Source organism: Gopherus evgoodei, chromosome 6 (genome assembly GCF_007399415.2).
Source record: "Gopherus evgoodei ecotype Sinaloan lineage chromosome 6, rGopEvg1_v1.p, whole genome shotgun sequence".
NCBI classification, from domain to species: domain Eukaryota; kingdom Metazoa; phylum Chordata; order Testudines; family Testudinidae; genus Gopherus; species Gopherus evgoodei.
In genome coordinates, this window is record NC_044327.1 from 64,814,061 (window position 1) to 64,831,715 (window position 17,655).

Sequence of the window (17,655 nt, forward strand, 5' to 3'; positions counted from 1 at the left end):
TATAGGTAGTGAGAAGAGAGCTAGGCCCTTGAAGGATAAAGTATTATTTTTTGTCATACATGAGAAGATGAAAATGAATCCAACATTTTTCTGGCTCCTTTCTTTTAAGACTCACTCAGTCCACATCGCTGAGCAATGCAGTTATACCAGCTGAACTCCTGGTGGGACAACGCTATGTTGATGGGACAACAGCTCCTGTCAGTATAGCTACTGCCTGTTGGGGAGGTGGAGTACTTATGCTGATGGAAGAAGCTGTCCCATCGGCGTAGGTAGCATCTTTTTACTGATACAGACCAACACGGTTACCCCTCTGAAACTTGTTACTGACTTGAGTATCGTAGCAGAATTGGCATGATAGCATACCAATACGTCTGCTCTAAATAGTTGGTATGTAACTTGTTGGCACATATTTTTTGTATGGTTGTGTTACTGCTGGGATTTTCAAAGAGCCTGCAAGAGATTAGACTCCCCACACTGTTGTGTCTCTTTGAAATACTAGCCCACGTATACATGAAATTAGATATGCATGGAGGGGATGATCATATGTAGGGCCCTACCAAATTCACAGCTGTGAAAAACACATCACGGAGTGTGAAATCTGCTTTTCCCCCATGAAATCTGGTCTTTTGTGTAATTTTACTCTATTGTATACAGATTTCACAATTTCATGGGGGAGACCAGCATTTCTCAAACTGGAGGTCCCTACCCAAAAGGGAGTTGCACAGGTGTTGCAAGGTTATCGTAGGGGAGTTGCAGTATTGCCAGCCTTTCTTCTGTGCTGCCTTCAGAGCTGGATGGCCAGAGAGCAGTGGCTGCTGGCCGGGCGCCCAGCTCTCAAGGCAGCAGTCCATCAGCAGCACCGAAGTAAGGGTGCAATACCATACCAAGCCACTCTTACTCATGCCCTGCTGCCTTCAGAGCTGGATAGCCAGAGAATGGTGGCTGCTGGCTGAGGGCGCAGCTCTGAAGGCAGTAGCATAGAACTAAGGTGGTAATACCATGCTATGCCATCCTTACTTCTCTGCTACTGCTGGTGGCAGAGCTGCCTTCAGAGCTGGGTGACTGGAGACCAGAGCCTTCTGACTGGGAGTCCAGCTCTGAAGGCAGCACCGCCGCTAGCAGCAGTTGCACAGAAGTAAGGATGGCAATACTGCAACCTCCCTACAATAATCTTGTGACCTCCCCTACAACTCCATTTTGAGTCTGGACCCCTACAATTACAACACTGTGAAATTTCAGATTTAAATATCTGAAATCATGAAATTTATGATTTTTAGAATTCCATGACTGTGAAATTAACCAAAATGGACCCTGAACTTGATAGGGACCTAATCATATCCTCCAGCAAGTGATTTTGTTGATCCCAGTGTGTTTCATCACAATAAAGGCCTGATCCAAACCTTGTAGAAGTCAAAGACTTCCATTGACTTCAGTCAGTTTTGGATTATGCTCAAGAGAGGAAAAATGATGATGGTAATACCTAGCTCTTAAAGAGAACTTTTGTTAAAAACCTAATGACATTTTCAGTCCAGTATTTGCACATCTCGGGCTCCAATTCAGCAAAGAATTTAAACACATTACAGTAACTCCCCACTTAAGTCCTCTCACTTAACGTTGTTTCGATCTTCCATCCCTGCTCAATTACAGAACATGCTCCATTTAAAGTTGTGCAGTGCTTTGCTATAACATTGTTTGGCTGCCTGCTTTGTTCGCATCTGGCAGCCCCCACCATCAGCTCACTTATGCCCTCTCACAGTGCCTTCCACCTGCCTTCTCCCTCCTCCCCCTGCCTCCTGCCCTTGGCAATCAGCTGGCTTACGGTGTTCAGGAGGGATGGGGGAGGAGCAAGGACTTGGCTCGCAGGCTCCCCCTCCCTCCTCTGCCTCCTGAATTCTGCAAACCAGCTGACTGTCACAGGCAGGGGAGGGAGGGGGGAGCCTGAACACCATGTCCTCGCTTCTCCCTCCTGAACGCTGCAAGCCAGCTGAGTGCTGTGGGCAAGAGGCAGGGGAGGGAGGGGGAGGAGCGAGGATGCAGCATGCGGAGTAAAGAGGGAGGGTGAGGGCTTGGGCTTGGACGGGTGTGGGGGGGGCATGGGCAGGCCGAGGGTTGAGCCCCTGCACCTGGTGCTTGCAGAGTAAGGGAAGCTGCTGCTGCTGCTGCACAATGTGCTTCTCCTAGACTGCAGCACCTTCAGCCTCCTTGCCTCTCTCATTGTCTCCAGTGCCAGTGGGCTGCGCCTGTGTGGGGTAAGGCGGGGGCACCTCCCAACTATAATACTGTACTGTATGTCAGAAAACTTTTTCCCTGGAACTTAACCCCCTCCCCATTTACATTCATTCTTATGGGGTAATTGGATTCGCTTAACATGGTTTCACTTAGTCGCATTTTTCAGGAACATAACTACAACGTTAAGTGAGGAGTTACTGTATTAACTTCAAGAATGTGAATAGATCTCTTGAAGTCATGGGACAACTACTGTTCTTAAAGTTAAGCATTTGCTTTACGTATTTATTTGCTGTATTCAAGCCTGAGAGCATGGGAAAATCTGAGTCATACTGACTATAAATCATAATAATTCAGCTAGTTCATATTTTTACGACTTCGTATAATTGTATTACTAAGAATATTTTATGAATACAGGATTCTTTATTTCTTTAGTTAAGATGATCTTGCTACTTATTCCAGACCTGAAGCCATAAGTCTCTGATGTCACAGTTGGTAGCTGTGGAAATTGCAATTTTTAAATGGTTAATTTTGTGTCTCAGGGTATTTTTGAGTGGGAATAATCAGGAATTTAATGGAAGCGAAGTATGTATTCCTGTTAGATGTTAATCTCTATGTGCAGGTATTTACATGAACAAATTCCCATACATCTTCTAGATGATGTGTATGTGTCTTTTTAAGCAGATTCCTTAGAAAATATTTTTTGCAGTATTATTTTTAAAAAGGAAAAAAATGTTGTATTCTGATAATATGAGAATAGAGGGAAATGGATAAAGCTAATGTCATTCCAGAATGGTTGACATGCTTAGATGTGAATTGGATCAATAATTTCACTAGCATTTGATATCTTCGGCTAATAGTATGAAAAAGTTTCTTATAGTTCATATTAACCCTTCTCACTCACCTCCCACAAGTTTCTGACTTCATTTGGGAGAGAGTCTGCAGATTGCAATGTATTAAAAATCTCTGTATTTAGAGAGCAAGTAGAGAAATCACAAGGAGCATGTATAACAATAAAATAATCTCATGATTGCTTACTCTTTTAATCCTTGTCTTCCTGTAGGGACCTGCCCTCCCTCCCCCAGTTTATCATTTTGTTCTGTTATTTCTGTCTTAAGCCCCAATCCAGAAAACACACATGCACATGTTTAACTTTTAAGCACATGAGTAGGAATTCTCTTATTTATTTTAGGCACTTATACGATCCAATTCAGTAGTATCTAAGAACCCCACAATATTTAATGTATTTATCCACAACTCCCCCTCCCCCATGTGAAGTAGGGAAATAGTATTATCCCCATTTCACAGATGGGAAACTGAAACATATAAATGGTATAAAAATGGGAAAATACTGAAACAGTAAAGAGTCAGTCAGGAAAGAGGCAAGTGAGAGTTGCCTGAGGAGGGAAGGAGAGACTCAGGGAGAAACGGGAGCAGCAGAGAAGACCTGGAACAGAGAGCCATTGGGAAGAACAAAAGATGAGGAAAGTTGATGGTGAGGACCGAATGGAGGTGCGGAACCCTGTCAAGTTACAGGAGAGCTCTTGCAGAGGCCACAGGAACAAGGTGAAGAACCGGTCTGGTTGGGAAAGCTAAGCCTGAAACAAGAGGTTTGATGCTGGATGGTGGGTCCCAGGAGCAGGGGTATGACTCACAGGCAGAGAAGCCTGGGTGTGTGAAACACTGTGGGAAGCCCCCTTGCAGCAGACCTGAGTGGAAGTCAGCAGGAACCGGAGCCCAGAACATGTCTGGTCCTGCGGGGTTGTTGCCTGAGTAGAGGTAGGACTCTCAAGAAAGGCCTGGCTGAGTGGAACACTGCGGGGAGCTTTGTCACAGGAGATCTGACTTGGGGCTACTGCGCAAGTGTGAATGGGAAACTAGTGAATCTGGGAACTCTCAGGTGGGGAGTCACCTGGAGAGTGGAGCCCTAGAACAAGGGCAAAAAGACTGGAGATGGACTTGCGGGAGGGGGAGCTGGAAATTTCACGGGAAACTGCCATGAACTTTGGGGTTTTGTGGAGAGCTGTTTATCATGAGGGTTCTATGGATTCTCATGTTTACGTGAATAAATTATGTCCAAGGATGGCACTTTGAAGTGGACACTGGAAGACTTTATTCCTTTCTACTGACAAAAGAAGGTGAAACCAAGGCAGGCATATATGTTGTGCCATGGTCTGCTGCAAAAGGGTGCTCGAGAAAGGGCTACCATGTCACACTATGTAATATTAATGTACTATCTTTATATCAGATATTATTGATGTCAGTTTTTGTTCTCTTTAATAGAAAAAATTAAAAAAATCATGATACAATTTTAGGCATAATCAGTCATTTATAGTCAGCATGCATCATGCGATTTATATCTTCTATAATAAACTCATTCTTAAGCTAAGTGGGGAATTTTTTGGCTACAATACACTGTCATCAAGAAATGTGTTTTATTATTGTTTTTGTATTCTAGTTTCACCATAAAAGCCTGTGCCAGGAGGCCTGGTGGGGCAGCTGTTCTGGAATTACAGATTTGTAAAGCTCCAGGCAGTCTATAACTGTTTTTCTATAGAACAGATAGACATTGACTGTAATATCAAATGGCTGTAGTGTAACATACTCTGTACATTTATTTTATAAGAATTTCAGGTACTTATTCCATGCACACAAACTTCCTGCACAATATTCAGAATATTATTAGTTTGCTGAGTAGTATAAATTCAGAGTCTCGTATTTGCTCTATATGAGCAAGAAACTTAATTTTTTTCACAGAAACTAGACATTGATGGCATAGGTCCTTTGCCAGTTAGGGAGAGTTTCTCACTCATGAGTGGTAACTAAGCGAGTGAATTTTTTCAGCACTGCTCCAGGGCCCTGAGTCAGCAAAGCACGTATTTTAAGTATTTCACAGAACCGGAGCCTAGATCATTAATGGGAATATCAGATATTTGAACTGTGGGTTCCTGAGGTACATTCCTTCCTACTGTTCCTCAGGAGTCTCGTTGATTAGGACTATGGCCTGTTCCTTTTTAGGAACCAATTTTTAATCCATACAATGTTGTTTTTATCTGGTTAGTATTAAGCCATTTTTTACATTGTGTCTCATCCTCCCTGTCCGTTTCAACTGCTACCATTTATTCTTTTACAAATTTTGTTCTATCTCCTTTTTGGAGAAAACACAAAAGGAGGATCTCTGGATGGGAGACATGCAAGCATCTGTGGAAGGTTTCTTGCTCATCGCCCAATCATAGTCCAAGGGACACTCCAATAGCTCTTCCCTCCCTCAGACAAAACAAAGGATACCATCAGTCCCAGTGTCCTTGAATGGTTATTTTTGGCACAGTGTGTAGTTTGATTTACATGCATCAATCTTAATTACATTTCATACAAAAAGATATGTACAGTTATACCTACCCTTAGAATTGATTTTGTTGCAACTTTCTTCTTGCTTTTTGAGATTTGGAGGAATGTGTGGATCTGAATTCAGAGTTCTTTGAGTGCTTGCTCATATCGATTCCAATTAGGTGTATGCATGCCACGTGCACATTCGTCGGAAGACTTTTACCCTAGCAACACTCGGCAGTCAGCTGGGTCGCCCCCTGGAGTGGCGCCGTTATGGCGCCGGATATATACCCCTGCCGACCCAATGGCCCCTCAGTTCCTTCTTACTGCCTGTGACGGTCGTTGGAACCGTGGAGCACGGCTTTGCTGATCTCCACTTCCCTAGCTTACTCATTGTTCTTTACTGTTAATTGTGTTTACAGTTGTAGTTAGTGTTAGTTGTGGGGTGTGTGTGTGTATATATATAATTAGTTGAAGGGAGGATCGGGGATTAGCCCCTTTCCTCCACCCCGGTGCCGGGCTCATGCCCAGGTCACCGGGATTCAAACCGTGCTTGGTGTGCCAAAAGCCGATGCCAATAGGGGATCCCCACGATTCCTGCCTCAAGTGCCTAGGGGAATCCCACCTTCCTGAAAAGTGCCACATCTGTAAGTCATTTAAACCCAGGACGAAGAAAGAGCGGGACTTTCCACTGAAACAGCTCCTCATGGAAGCGGCATTTAGCCCTGCAACATCGGTACCGAGCGCTCAACAGCCTGCATCTGTGAGGAGCGCTCCTTAGGCTCCGGACCGCTCCAGTACTGCTAAGGGGCCACGGCACCGACCCTCACCGGCACTGACGTCTGCTCAGCACGATTCCCTGTCCCCGCGGCCCAGGAAGCAACACAGCTCTCTGGCGGCTTCGGCACCACCCGCACCACAGAAGGAGCGCCTGTTGACAACAGATTGCCCGGCACCCTCATCAGCTGCAGCACTGCCGAATGTGGCACCGCAAAGTGCGGCACCATCTATTCTGGTCCCGCAAGGGCCGTTGAGTCTGGTGCCCGAAAGCTCCCCGGGTCACGCCGTGGTTGAGCTCACTCTCCCATCCACGCCGGAGATCTTCTCCATGGCACGGGAGTTGATCGCAATGATGGAGACCACGCTGCCTCAACCCCCGGCACCGCTGGTGCTGATCATCCAATCTATTGGCAAGCCTGCCCTGCTGAGGCCACCCTCCGTGGGAGCCGCCAAGAGGCATCATTCAAGATCTCGGTCCTGCTGACTATCTCGGTCACGACATCCCTCGCAGTCCCGGCACCGCTCTCCATCGCGGTACCGGTCGCACTCGTGGCACTGCTCGGCCTCCCGTTCGCCTGCCAGATACTCACAGTACTGATTCGACTCCCGGCACTGCGCGTCTCGCAGCCGTTTCAGGTGGAGGGACTCGAGATCCCGGTCGACCTCCTGGCACCGCTATGGTCGCAGGTCCCAGTCTCGCTCACAGTACCGTTATAGCTCCCGGTACCACTCTCCGATACCGCCCTGGGAAAGAACAACCAGAATCGGGGCTGCCTCTCAGGGTCTGTCAGCACCGCCATGGCCGTCAAGACCCACATCAGTATCATCACAGGCTGGTAGTGCCTCCTATCCACAGGAGCGCGACTTGGATGTCCCCACCCATATATTTCCTGAGAGCCAGAGCCATGAGCAAGGACCCCATCACTGGTCCCTCTGGACACCGTGGGCATACCACCAAGCACAAGGTGCTCCTTCAGTGGTTCCACGATCGGCCCCATCAGAACACCGGGAGCCAGAGGCGACAGTAAGCCGCCCCCCGCCATGAGCACGGATGAGGCTCCGATACTACATGCAGATACCCAGGTCCCACCTGATGCAAATGATGATCCTCAAGAACAGGAGCCACCACAGGACCCTCTGGTCTTTGGCCTCTCCTCTTCCTCCTCACCAGATGAGGCGGTGGTGGGAACATCCTCCTCAGGCCCTCCACCAGTTGATCTAAGGGCCCATCAGGACCTCTTGAGACAAGTGGCTCAAAATATGAACTTACAGGTGGAAGAGGTCCCTGAAATAGAGGACCCTGTAGTGGACATCCTTTCGGCTGACGCACCTACTAGAGTGGCTCTACCATTTATCCACACCATACAGGCGAATGCGGACACCATTTGGCAATCCCCAGCCTCGATTACCCCCACAGCCAGGGGAGTAGAGAGAAAAAATACATGGTTCCCTCAAAGGAGTATGAATATCTCTACACTCACCCACCTCCTTGCTCTCTATCGGTGAATGCAATCGGTGAATGAAAGGGAGCATCATGGCCAGCAAGCCCCTGCTCCTAAGTTGAAGGAGGCTAGGCGCATGGACCTCCTAGGCTGCAAAATATATTTGGCTGGGAGCCTTCAACTTAGGGTGGCAAACCAACAAGCCCTCCTAAGCAGGTATAACTTTTAACACGTGGACGTCCTTGGGAAAGTTTTACGGAGCTTCTTCCCCAGGAGTCCCATCAAGAATTTACGGCCATACTTGAGGAGGGTAAAAAGGTGGCAAGAACTTCCCTCCAAGCCTCTCTGGATGCAGCGGACTCTGCAGCCAGAACTCTGGCATCAGGAGTGACGATGAGGCGTATCTCCTGGCTCCAGGTCTCGGGCCTTCCTCCTGAATTACAAGAAACTATTCAGGACTTGCCCTTCGAAGGCCAGGGCCTTTTCTCAGACAAGACTGACCCCAGATTGCAAAGTCTGAAGGACAGTCAAGTCATAATGCGCTCGCCAGGAATGCACACGCCAGTGACCCAACGCAGGACCTTCTGGCCCCAGCCACACCGCCCTTACGCCCCACCTAGGCTGCATCAGGACTTTAGCAGAAGGCATGGTAGAGGGAATCGTCGGAGGCAGTCTGGTCCCCCAGGGGGTCAAAATCAGGCCCCCTCTAAACCACTAGTGGGGCCCAAGCAGAACTTTTAATGGGATGCCTGAGGATGGCCTACTAGTTACTTTCCCGAATCCTTTTTCCTCCATTTGTCAACCGCCTCTCCCATTTCCTCCCTGCCTGGTCCCAGCTCACTTCCGATCGTTGGGTCCTGCACATGGTGGAATTGGGATACCACCTCCAGTTTGTTTCAACCCCACCTTCCCACCCTCCCTCCCCGTCCCTCTTCAGGGACCCCTCTCACGAGCAATTCCTCTTACAAGAGGTCCAGTCGCTCCTAGCCATGGGAGCCATAGAGGAGGTGCCAAAAGACATGAGAGACAAGGGGTTTTATTCTGGCTACTTTCTAATCCCCAAGGCAAAGGGAGATCTACGACCGATCCTAGACCTGCGAGAACTCAACAAATTCATGATAAAGTTGAAGTTCTGCATGGTAACCCTGGGGACCGTTATCCTGTCCCTGGATCCGGGAGACTGGTATGCCGCCCTCGATATGAAGGACGCATATTTCCACATCGCAATTTACCCATCACACAGACTGTACCTCCGTTTTGTGGTCAACCATCAACACTTTCAGTTCACTGTACTTTCGTTCGGCCTTTCTGCGGTCCTGCGAGTGTTCACGAAATGCATGGCCGTAGTCGCTGCCTCCCTCTGGCATCATCGGGTACACGTCTACCCGTATCTCGATGATTGGCTCATTCAAGGGACCTCCCAGTTACAAGTGTCACATCACCTGTGCATCATCCAAGACCTCTTCAGGAGCCTAGGCCTGCTGATCAACACGGAGAAGTCTACTCTGACACCCTCTCAGAGAATAGACTTCATCGAAGCGGTTCTGGACTCCAGTCTGGCCAGAGCCTGCCTCCCACAGTCGCGTTTTCAAGCAATGGCTACAATTATTCGAGGACTTCAAACCTCCTTCGAGGACTTCAAACCTTCCCGACAACGTTGGTGCGCAACTGCCTCAGTCTAGTAGGTCACATGGCCTCCTGCACCTTCATGACCAAACACGCCAGGCTATGTCTCCGTCCCCTTCAAACATGGCTTGCTTCAGTATACCGGCCACGCAGGGACAGCCTGGACTCGGTGCTCACTATTCCCCAGAAGGTTCTGGGCTCTCTAACCTGGTGGCTAAACCCCACTCTAGTCTGTGCAGGGATGCCATTCCACCCGCCGCAACCCTCGATGGCCCTAACCATGGATGTATCATCTCTGGGTTGTGGTGCTCACCTCGAGGGCCTACGCACTCAAGGCCTCTGGTCAACTCAAGAGTTAGCCTTACACATCAATGTGCGGGAGCTGAGGGCGGTGCGTCTAGCATGCCAGGTGTTTTGAGAACATCTCCAAGGCCGTTGTGTATCAGTGTTCACGGACAACACAACGGCCATGTTTTACATAAACAAGCAGGGTGGAGCACGCTTCTCCCTCCTTTGTCAAGAAGCCTTCCATCTCTGGGACTTTTGCATAGCCCACTCAATCGATTTTGGTAGTGTCCTTTCTTCCAGGAGTCTAGAACACTCTGGTGGATCACCTCAGCAGATCCTTCCTGTCTCACGAGTGGTCAATTCGTCCGGATGTCATCCATTCTGTTTTCCAGAATTGAGGGTTTCCCCACATAGACCTCTTTGCCTCCCGAGAGAACAGGAAATGCCAGGTGTTCTGCTCCTTCCAGGGACGCTCTCTGGGCTCCCTATCAGACGCTTTCCTCATCCCGTGGAAGAATCACCTACCCTATGCCTTTCCACCATTCCCGCTGGTCCACAGAGTCCTACTCAAGCTTCGCATGGACAGCGCCCACCTGATCCTGATTGCTCCAGCGTGACCGAGGCAGCACTGGTACACCATGTTGTTTACCTCTCAGTGGCAGACCCGATTCCCCCTGCCACTCTGGCCGGATCTCATAACACAGGACTTTGGCAGACTTCACCATCCGGACTTGCAGTCTTTTCACCTCACATCATGGTTGCTGCGTGGTTGAGCCAGTCTGAATTGTGTTGCTCTGCCTCGGTCTAACAGGTGCTCTTGGGCAGTAGGACGCCTTCCACTAAGATGACACATCTGGCCAGGTGGAAGCGTTTCTCCTGCTGGTGTGCTCAACGTAACTCAGTCCCCACGCAGGTGTCAGTTCCTACAGTCCTGGACTATCTCTAGTCCCTGAAAGAACAAGGCCTAGCGGTCTCTTCCATAAAGGTGTATCTGGCAGCCATCTCCGCCTTTACCCTCGGGAAAATGGCTGATGAGTCTTTTCTCACCCCATAGTTTCAAGGTTCCTCAAGGGATTGGAACATTTGTACCCACAAGTTAGATGCCCAACCCCTACCTGGGACCTCAACCTGGTGCTAGCCAAGCTTATGGGTGCTCCTTTCGAACCACTAGCCACCTGCTTGCTGCTGTACCTTTCCTGGAAGACAGCCTTCCCTGTCGCTATTACTTCGGCAAGATGCATATCTGAGCTTCGGGCCCTGACAGCGGACCCCCCTATATGGTGTTCCATAAGAACAAGGTACAGCAGCGACCACACCCCTCCTTCCTCCTTAAGGTGATGTCCGCCTTTCATGTCAATCAAGACATCTTCCTTCCAATCTTTTTCCCGAAGCCATACCTATCTCATCAGGAACAGCTGCACACCCTAGACATTCACAGGGCTCTCGGCTTTTATATCGAGAGAACAAAACCCTTCCAAAGGTCGTCTCAGCTCTTTGTAGCTGTGGCAGACTGGATGAAAGGCCTACTGGTCTCATCCCAACAATTTCATCTTGGGTAACGTCCTGCATCCGTACATGCTATGATTTGGCTCACGTTCCGGCTAGCCACCTCACCGCCCATTCTACTCAGGCTCAAGCTTCATCTGTCGCCTTCCTGGCCCATGTTCCCATCCAGGAAATATGTCGAGCAGCTACCTGGTCATTGATTTACACCTTTGCCTCACATTACGCATTGGTTCGACGGTCCAGAGATGATGCAGCATTTGGCTCAGCAGTTCTGCATTCTGCAACATCTCACTCTGACCCCACCGCCTAGGTAAGGCTCGGGAATCACCTAATTGGAATCAATAAGAGCAAGCACTCGAAGAAGAAAAGACGGTTACGCACCTTTGTAACTGTTGTTCTTCGAGACGTGTTTCTCATATCCATTCCAAACCCGCCCTCCTTCCCCTCTGTAGAAGTAGCTGGCAAGAAGGAACTGAGGGGCCATTGGGTCGGAGGGGTATATATCCGGTGCCATAATGGCGCCACTCCAGGGGGCGACCCAGCCGACCCACTGAGTGTTGCTAGGGTAAAAATCTTCCGACGAACGTGCACGCAGCGTGCACACACGTAATTGGAATGGATATGAGCAACACATCTTGAAGAACAACAGTTGCAAAGGTGAGTAACCGTCTTTTTTCCTTCCCTTTTGTCACTTTCAATTGAACAATTGGAACAACTGAGATTTTAAAAGGTAATCAGAAAGTCTGGGAACAGGTTTGAAACCAACTATTCAAAATAATATTTCTCTTTTTTTTTTTTTTCCTCCCTCCTTGGGTTTTTAACTTATTGCTTTACCTCTCCTCAGTGAAATGGAAACAGGAGCACTCATCCATCTTCTGAGAGATTAGTTGTTTAAATATTATCTATTCCTGATACTTACCCCTTAGAACTACCTAACAGGATACTATAATGCAGGGGTTCCCAAACTTTTTGCTTCCATGATTCCATTTTGAAACTTACTGTTTCCTGTGACTCCAGACAGTTTTTCAAGTTGAGTGTTCAGGGTATTAATTTTTGACAGTGAACCAGAACTCTGGGAGAGAATGTTTGGGCATATATTCCTTGCAAGAATTGATTGCAGGAAATTTTGCTGACTTGTTCAATTTCAGCTGCTGGCAGAGCCATGGCATCAGGCTTGTACTGAAAGTCTTGCACCCAAGGATACTTTGTCATGTCCACACTAGGGAAAAAGGATGCAAACTGTTCTTCTGTCTGAGATGCTCAGTCGTGAGTCACCTGTGTCTGTGAGGAACTTGCAGCACAGAGACAGTGACTTAGAATGATTCTTTATCGAGTGCTAACAGGGTACTCTGGCTGGCATAAAAGAAAACATAGGCCTTGCCTTAAGGTGCTTACAAGCCAATGCAGATTCCTATCTCAGAAAAGTTAGCACAGGCTCCTACCAGCTCAAGCAGAGATAAGGCTGCTGCTCACCAGGAACTGGATTCGAGTCTTTCACTTGGATGCTTGCACAGCCAGATATGCAAATAGCAAAATGGTATCTGCACAGCCACCTCCTCACAGCCAACATGCCTGCACCTGTTCCACCAACGCCATGCCAAGAAGCTGCTTTTTCACACGCACTGTATGTGTGAGATCACGCTGTGTGGATGCCACCATTTTGTAGATTAAAATGGCAGCCTCCTGGCTTGGTGTTTGTGGAGCAAGCCTGGATATGTTTGGGACAGATGGCAGTGTCTCGTGGGGCAAATCTGCCTCATTGGACCCATGACCCTGTTTGGGGTTGCAAACCACGATTAGGGGAGCAGTGGTGTAATGGTGCAAGGTTCAGTTCTCATTGGCTCTGTATATATCTGGTAATAGAAATGTTAGTATCTGTTAAATTGGGGATTTATACAATAATATTGTTTAGTATTTTCCCCCTTTTCTGCTCTTTCTATGGTGCATTTTGCTTCAGCGTAAACGAATAGAAGTCTAAATCTTTCTGGTAAATATGGTTAAAATCTGGACATACAACCTCATCGGGGTTGTCGCGTGCAGCTTTGCTGAGATGCAGTGGGAGTTCAGAACTTTACTTTGTTCAGGCATTATTTCTGTGCTTGAAATCTGCCGACCTCACAATTCCTTTATTGGATTCACAAAATTCACAGCTGCTGTATTAGATTTAAATGTCTGTGAATAAATGGATTTCCAGATTAGGTAGAGTTAGCATTGTTTTATGAATTAAATTGCTTTTTTCTCCCCCTCTCCCCACTACAGAAATGACTTGCTGATGGTGTGCCGTCAGTTGAATATGGAGGAGTCTGTTGCTGAGATTATGCACCAACTAGGAGCAGATGAAAATGGGAAGATTTCCTTTCGGGATTTTACTCGGTGCCGCATGCAGCTTGTGCGAGAAATCAGGAAAGAGGAAGTGGAACTTTCCGTGAAATCAGATGACTCTTGTAAAAAGAAGTTGTTAAGGGACAGAATAGCCTCCTGGCCAACGAGCAGTGATAACAGTTTGGGTAGGTACAATTTCAAATGCTCCTCCAGGGATAAATAATGAAGGCTGAAATCCTGGCTCTGTTAAGGCAATGAGAATATTTATGTTAACTTTATGGGGGCCAAGATTTCACTCAAAGCGTTTTGCAAATATGCTTTGGCACAGGATCATCAGATAATAGATTTTTATCATTTAATAATGAATAAACTGCCCATCACCATAGTATCTGGTCAACTCATATTTATAAGAGGAAAAAGTACGGAACAACCTTTTTGTAAAAATTATGGGCACATAGATTGTGACCCTGACTGCAGCAACAGGTTCGCTTCATGGAAAAGACCTGAGAAGATTGCTCAGCTGACGGTTAAAGTTCTAGGAAACTCTGGGACTATGTTGACTGGAAAGCCTGAACAAATATATAGGTAGAAATGTTAAAGACAAGAAGAACATAGTACTGTCTAGTCCGTCTTCCTTATCAAGCAAGTCTTACCCTGTTTCTCAGCTGGTGTTCAATTCTGTTTTCCTTAGAATTTAGTATACTGCTGTAGTAACATGAGAGTTGCCAGCCTCGGTCAGAAAATCACTTCATCTAGCCCAGTATGTTATGATTGAAGAGAATACAAAATCCTCTCCTTCCATTCCCCCTCCCACCCCAAAATAAACCAAACCAACCCCCCCCCCATAACACCTAACCAGACGAGCAGGTCTGTACATGGAGTTTATTTAATGCATTTTCCTAAGTGGATAATTGAATTAATATTATTTTTCTTATTGTTGATATATTTTCACAAATTTTAAGTATGTCGGTAAGATGGTAGAAGCAGTCTGAACATTTAAATTCCCTGCCCATGGTGGGTATTTTCCATTCCTTGCAGATAAAGCCTAGCTTTATGTCTGTCACTTCGCTTTAATTTTGGTTATATTTTACCTGTTGGAAACGTCATGATTTCTATATAGTTATCCTGCTTTGATTTTTCTCGTGCTTTGGAGAAGTTCAGTGATCATGCTGCTATTAAAAACACTTCACCGGGCACAAACATAATGTGACCTGGAGCATGCTAGTAGTCCTGACTAATGAGCTACAAGTTTTACTGCTTTCAGCTCTTCAGGGTCACATATCCTCTTTTTATTTAATCAGGACTTGGAGAGCTAGTGATGTTATTTGAACCTGCTCCCTATTGCTTTCTAAACATTGCTTAAGACAGGAGACATAAAAATGTGCTAATGAATACAAATAAACTTGATGGATGCTGATTTTTTTGAGGAGGGTGCACTGTTTTTAATAACCAGTGTCTTTGAAGACTGTTTATAGTCCTTTCCTCAAGATTTATTTCCATGTGATGTGTCAGCCAGTTATCCCTTGAAAGTTTCTATCCAGTGTCCATATGGAGTGCATAAATTACAGAAACTCCAAATTCATTTAGCTGCCACTGAGCAGCAGGGGTCCTGGTGACCTGCAACAAAGGTATCTGCCTTCTTTGAAGGGACTTTTACATTAAGGATTTTCTTTGGAGCTTGTACAGAGAGCATATAGTTCAGGCCTTGTGAAAAAGAAGGCCTTGCAGCTGTCTTCTTCACAAAGAGGTGCAAAAATATCTATGTACCTATTTAAAGTAAAGCTACAAACTTATATGTCCAATACTCCAGTTATTGCATCCCATTATATACCAATGTAAAAGCAAGTGAAAAATAAAATTTCTTCATAATTATTATTCCGGTTTGTTGCAATTTGACTTGTGTAGATAATCTCGCTTTTCACTCATTGCAGTCATTGACCAGAGAATCTTCATAACATCCCTGCCAGTAAGTATTGTTAACCCCATTTTACAGATGGGGAAGCAGCTGAAGGTAGGGAGGTTAAGTGACTTTCTTCAGGCCAAAGAAAGGGCAGTGTTAATCATGATTAGAACTCAGAAATCAGACTTCCCTGTCCCCCACATTCTGTGCTCAGTGCACTAGATCACAGTATTGGTCAGAGAATAATTAACCATTGGAACAGTTTACCAAGGGTCATGGTGGATTGTCCATCACTGACCATTTTTAAATCAAGATTGAATGTTTTTCTAAAAGATCTGCTCAGGAAATTGTTTTGGGAAAGTTCTCTGGCCTGTGTAATACAACAGGTCAGACTGGATTATGACAGTGGTCCTTTCTGGCCATAAAATCTATGAAACCTGTTTCAGAGTAGGACAGTTGACTGAACCTTCCATCTGAATACATGACAAAGCAGAACACTTTAAAAATCACTAGAATAACATTTTTCATTTCATTAATGCCATACTTCCAGGGTTCTGAAAATGCTTTTGTGTCCAATTCTATGCCATTAAAATCAGTGGGAGTTTTAACACTGATTTCAAAGTCAGTCGGGTCAAACGGTATACACAAGTGAATATTAAAGTAAGTTCTGTTGCTTAAATGTTATGGGTTATTTTAACACTGTAAAAGTAATAAAAGGTAAAATTAACTTTGAAAGTCTACTGTTGGGAGCTGCAATATCTGTGTCCAATCTAACTCATCAGAATGGATCTTCAGTAGGAAGTTACTTAGAGAATTTCAAGTGTCTCCAAGAGACCTGTTGGCACTACTCAGTTACAGAGGCAATAAAGCCATGACAGGTACCTTAAAACCTGTCTTAAGTGACCACTCAAGAGACTGACAGAAATGGATTGCTTAAAAAAAGGGACATTGTAATAATAAAACAGAATAATAGTCTGTATGTTTGAGGTTACTTTTTTGTGATTTCTTAAAACAGAAAAATTGCCAAGTAAAGGTGGTGTCTCTCACAGGCAGTACTATATTTCTTAAAGTTTTGAAAGGTTATACATATTTTATGTAAAAAGTTACAATAAATGCAATTATGATATATTTATATCCATAGGCGTGCCTGGCATTTTACAGACAACTAGTACATTTACTGGATCTTCCTTGGTAAAGGAATCCAACTCCAAAAATACAACTTCTAGGCACACAGTAACTTTTGAGAGAACAGATATATGAAACTGTTTTATCAGTAAAATCTTAATTCAGTTGGACAGATGAGTGGTTTTGCTGCCCAACTGGGAGCGCTATGGCTACTGATATGATTCCACAGACCAGATGCTCAGATAAGAAAAAAAACAGACCATAAGCAATTCTGAGCTGTTCTAGTTTAGCAGTTCATCATTAATTAATTTGTAACCAATTCCTCTTCTCTCCCTCTAAAAAATAAAAGCCCCAAGCTTCTGCTATAATATGATTGGTATGTAATGTAAATAAATCATCGAGAAAAAATTTAAGGAATACCAGCATTTCAAACACAAATTAAGCTTATGGGTAAATCAGAGGCAGGTCATTTGGGGCTTAAAAATCATTACTGTTGCTATGCATTCTTCCCGCATTTGATCTCCCTATAAATAAATTTGCGCTTAGAAGTTGATGCAGTGATAATTAAATTTATTTATCCTATATTTAATTAAAAGCTACAGAGTGATAGCTCTGATGTACCCCCAAGTAGTACAGATTGTTTCTCAGGCCTGGTCCACACTACGCTGTTAAATCGATTTAACGCTGTACCCGTCCACACCACACTGCCCTTTATATCGATTTAAAGGGCTCTTTAAATCGATTTCTGTATTCCTACAAAACGAGAGGAGTAATGCTAAAATCGATATTACTATATCGGATTAGGGTTAGTGTGGACGCAGATCGAAGTTATTGGCCTCATTATTTTACAGTAGCTACCCACAATGCACCGGTCTAGAAATCGACGCTAGCCTCGGACCATGGACGCACGCCACCGAATTAATGTGCCTAGTGTGGACGTGCACAATCGACTTTATAATATCTGTTTTATAAAATCAGTTTAAGCTAATTTGAATTTATGCTGCAGTGTAGACGTAGCCTCAGATTCACCCACAAATTTTCACCCATGATTTATTTGACTTGTACAGCTATTGTGATTGTCTGGCTTAATTTACATATACATTGAGGTAGATA

General features: G+C 45.5%; 1 protein-coding gene across 3 annotated transcripts in view; it reads left to right on the forward strand.

Moving 5' to 3' along the window:
- MCC (MCC regulator of WNT signaling pathway) overlaps nucleotides 1-17,655 on the forward strand; it is a 356,575-nt gene that overhangs the window by 52,676 nt on the left and 286,244 nt on the right. For all 3 annotated transcript variants that reach the window (XM_030566225.1, XM_030566223.1, XM_030566224.1), the window contains exon 2: nucleotides 13,455-13,702. In XM_030566225.1, coding sequence (XP_030422085.1) covers nucleotides 13,468-13,702 — 235 coding nt within the window. In that variant the 5' untranslated portion in view covers nucleotides 13,455-13,467. The remainder of the gene's footprint in view (nucleotides 1-13,454; nucleotides 13,703-17,655) is intronic.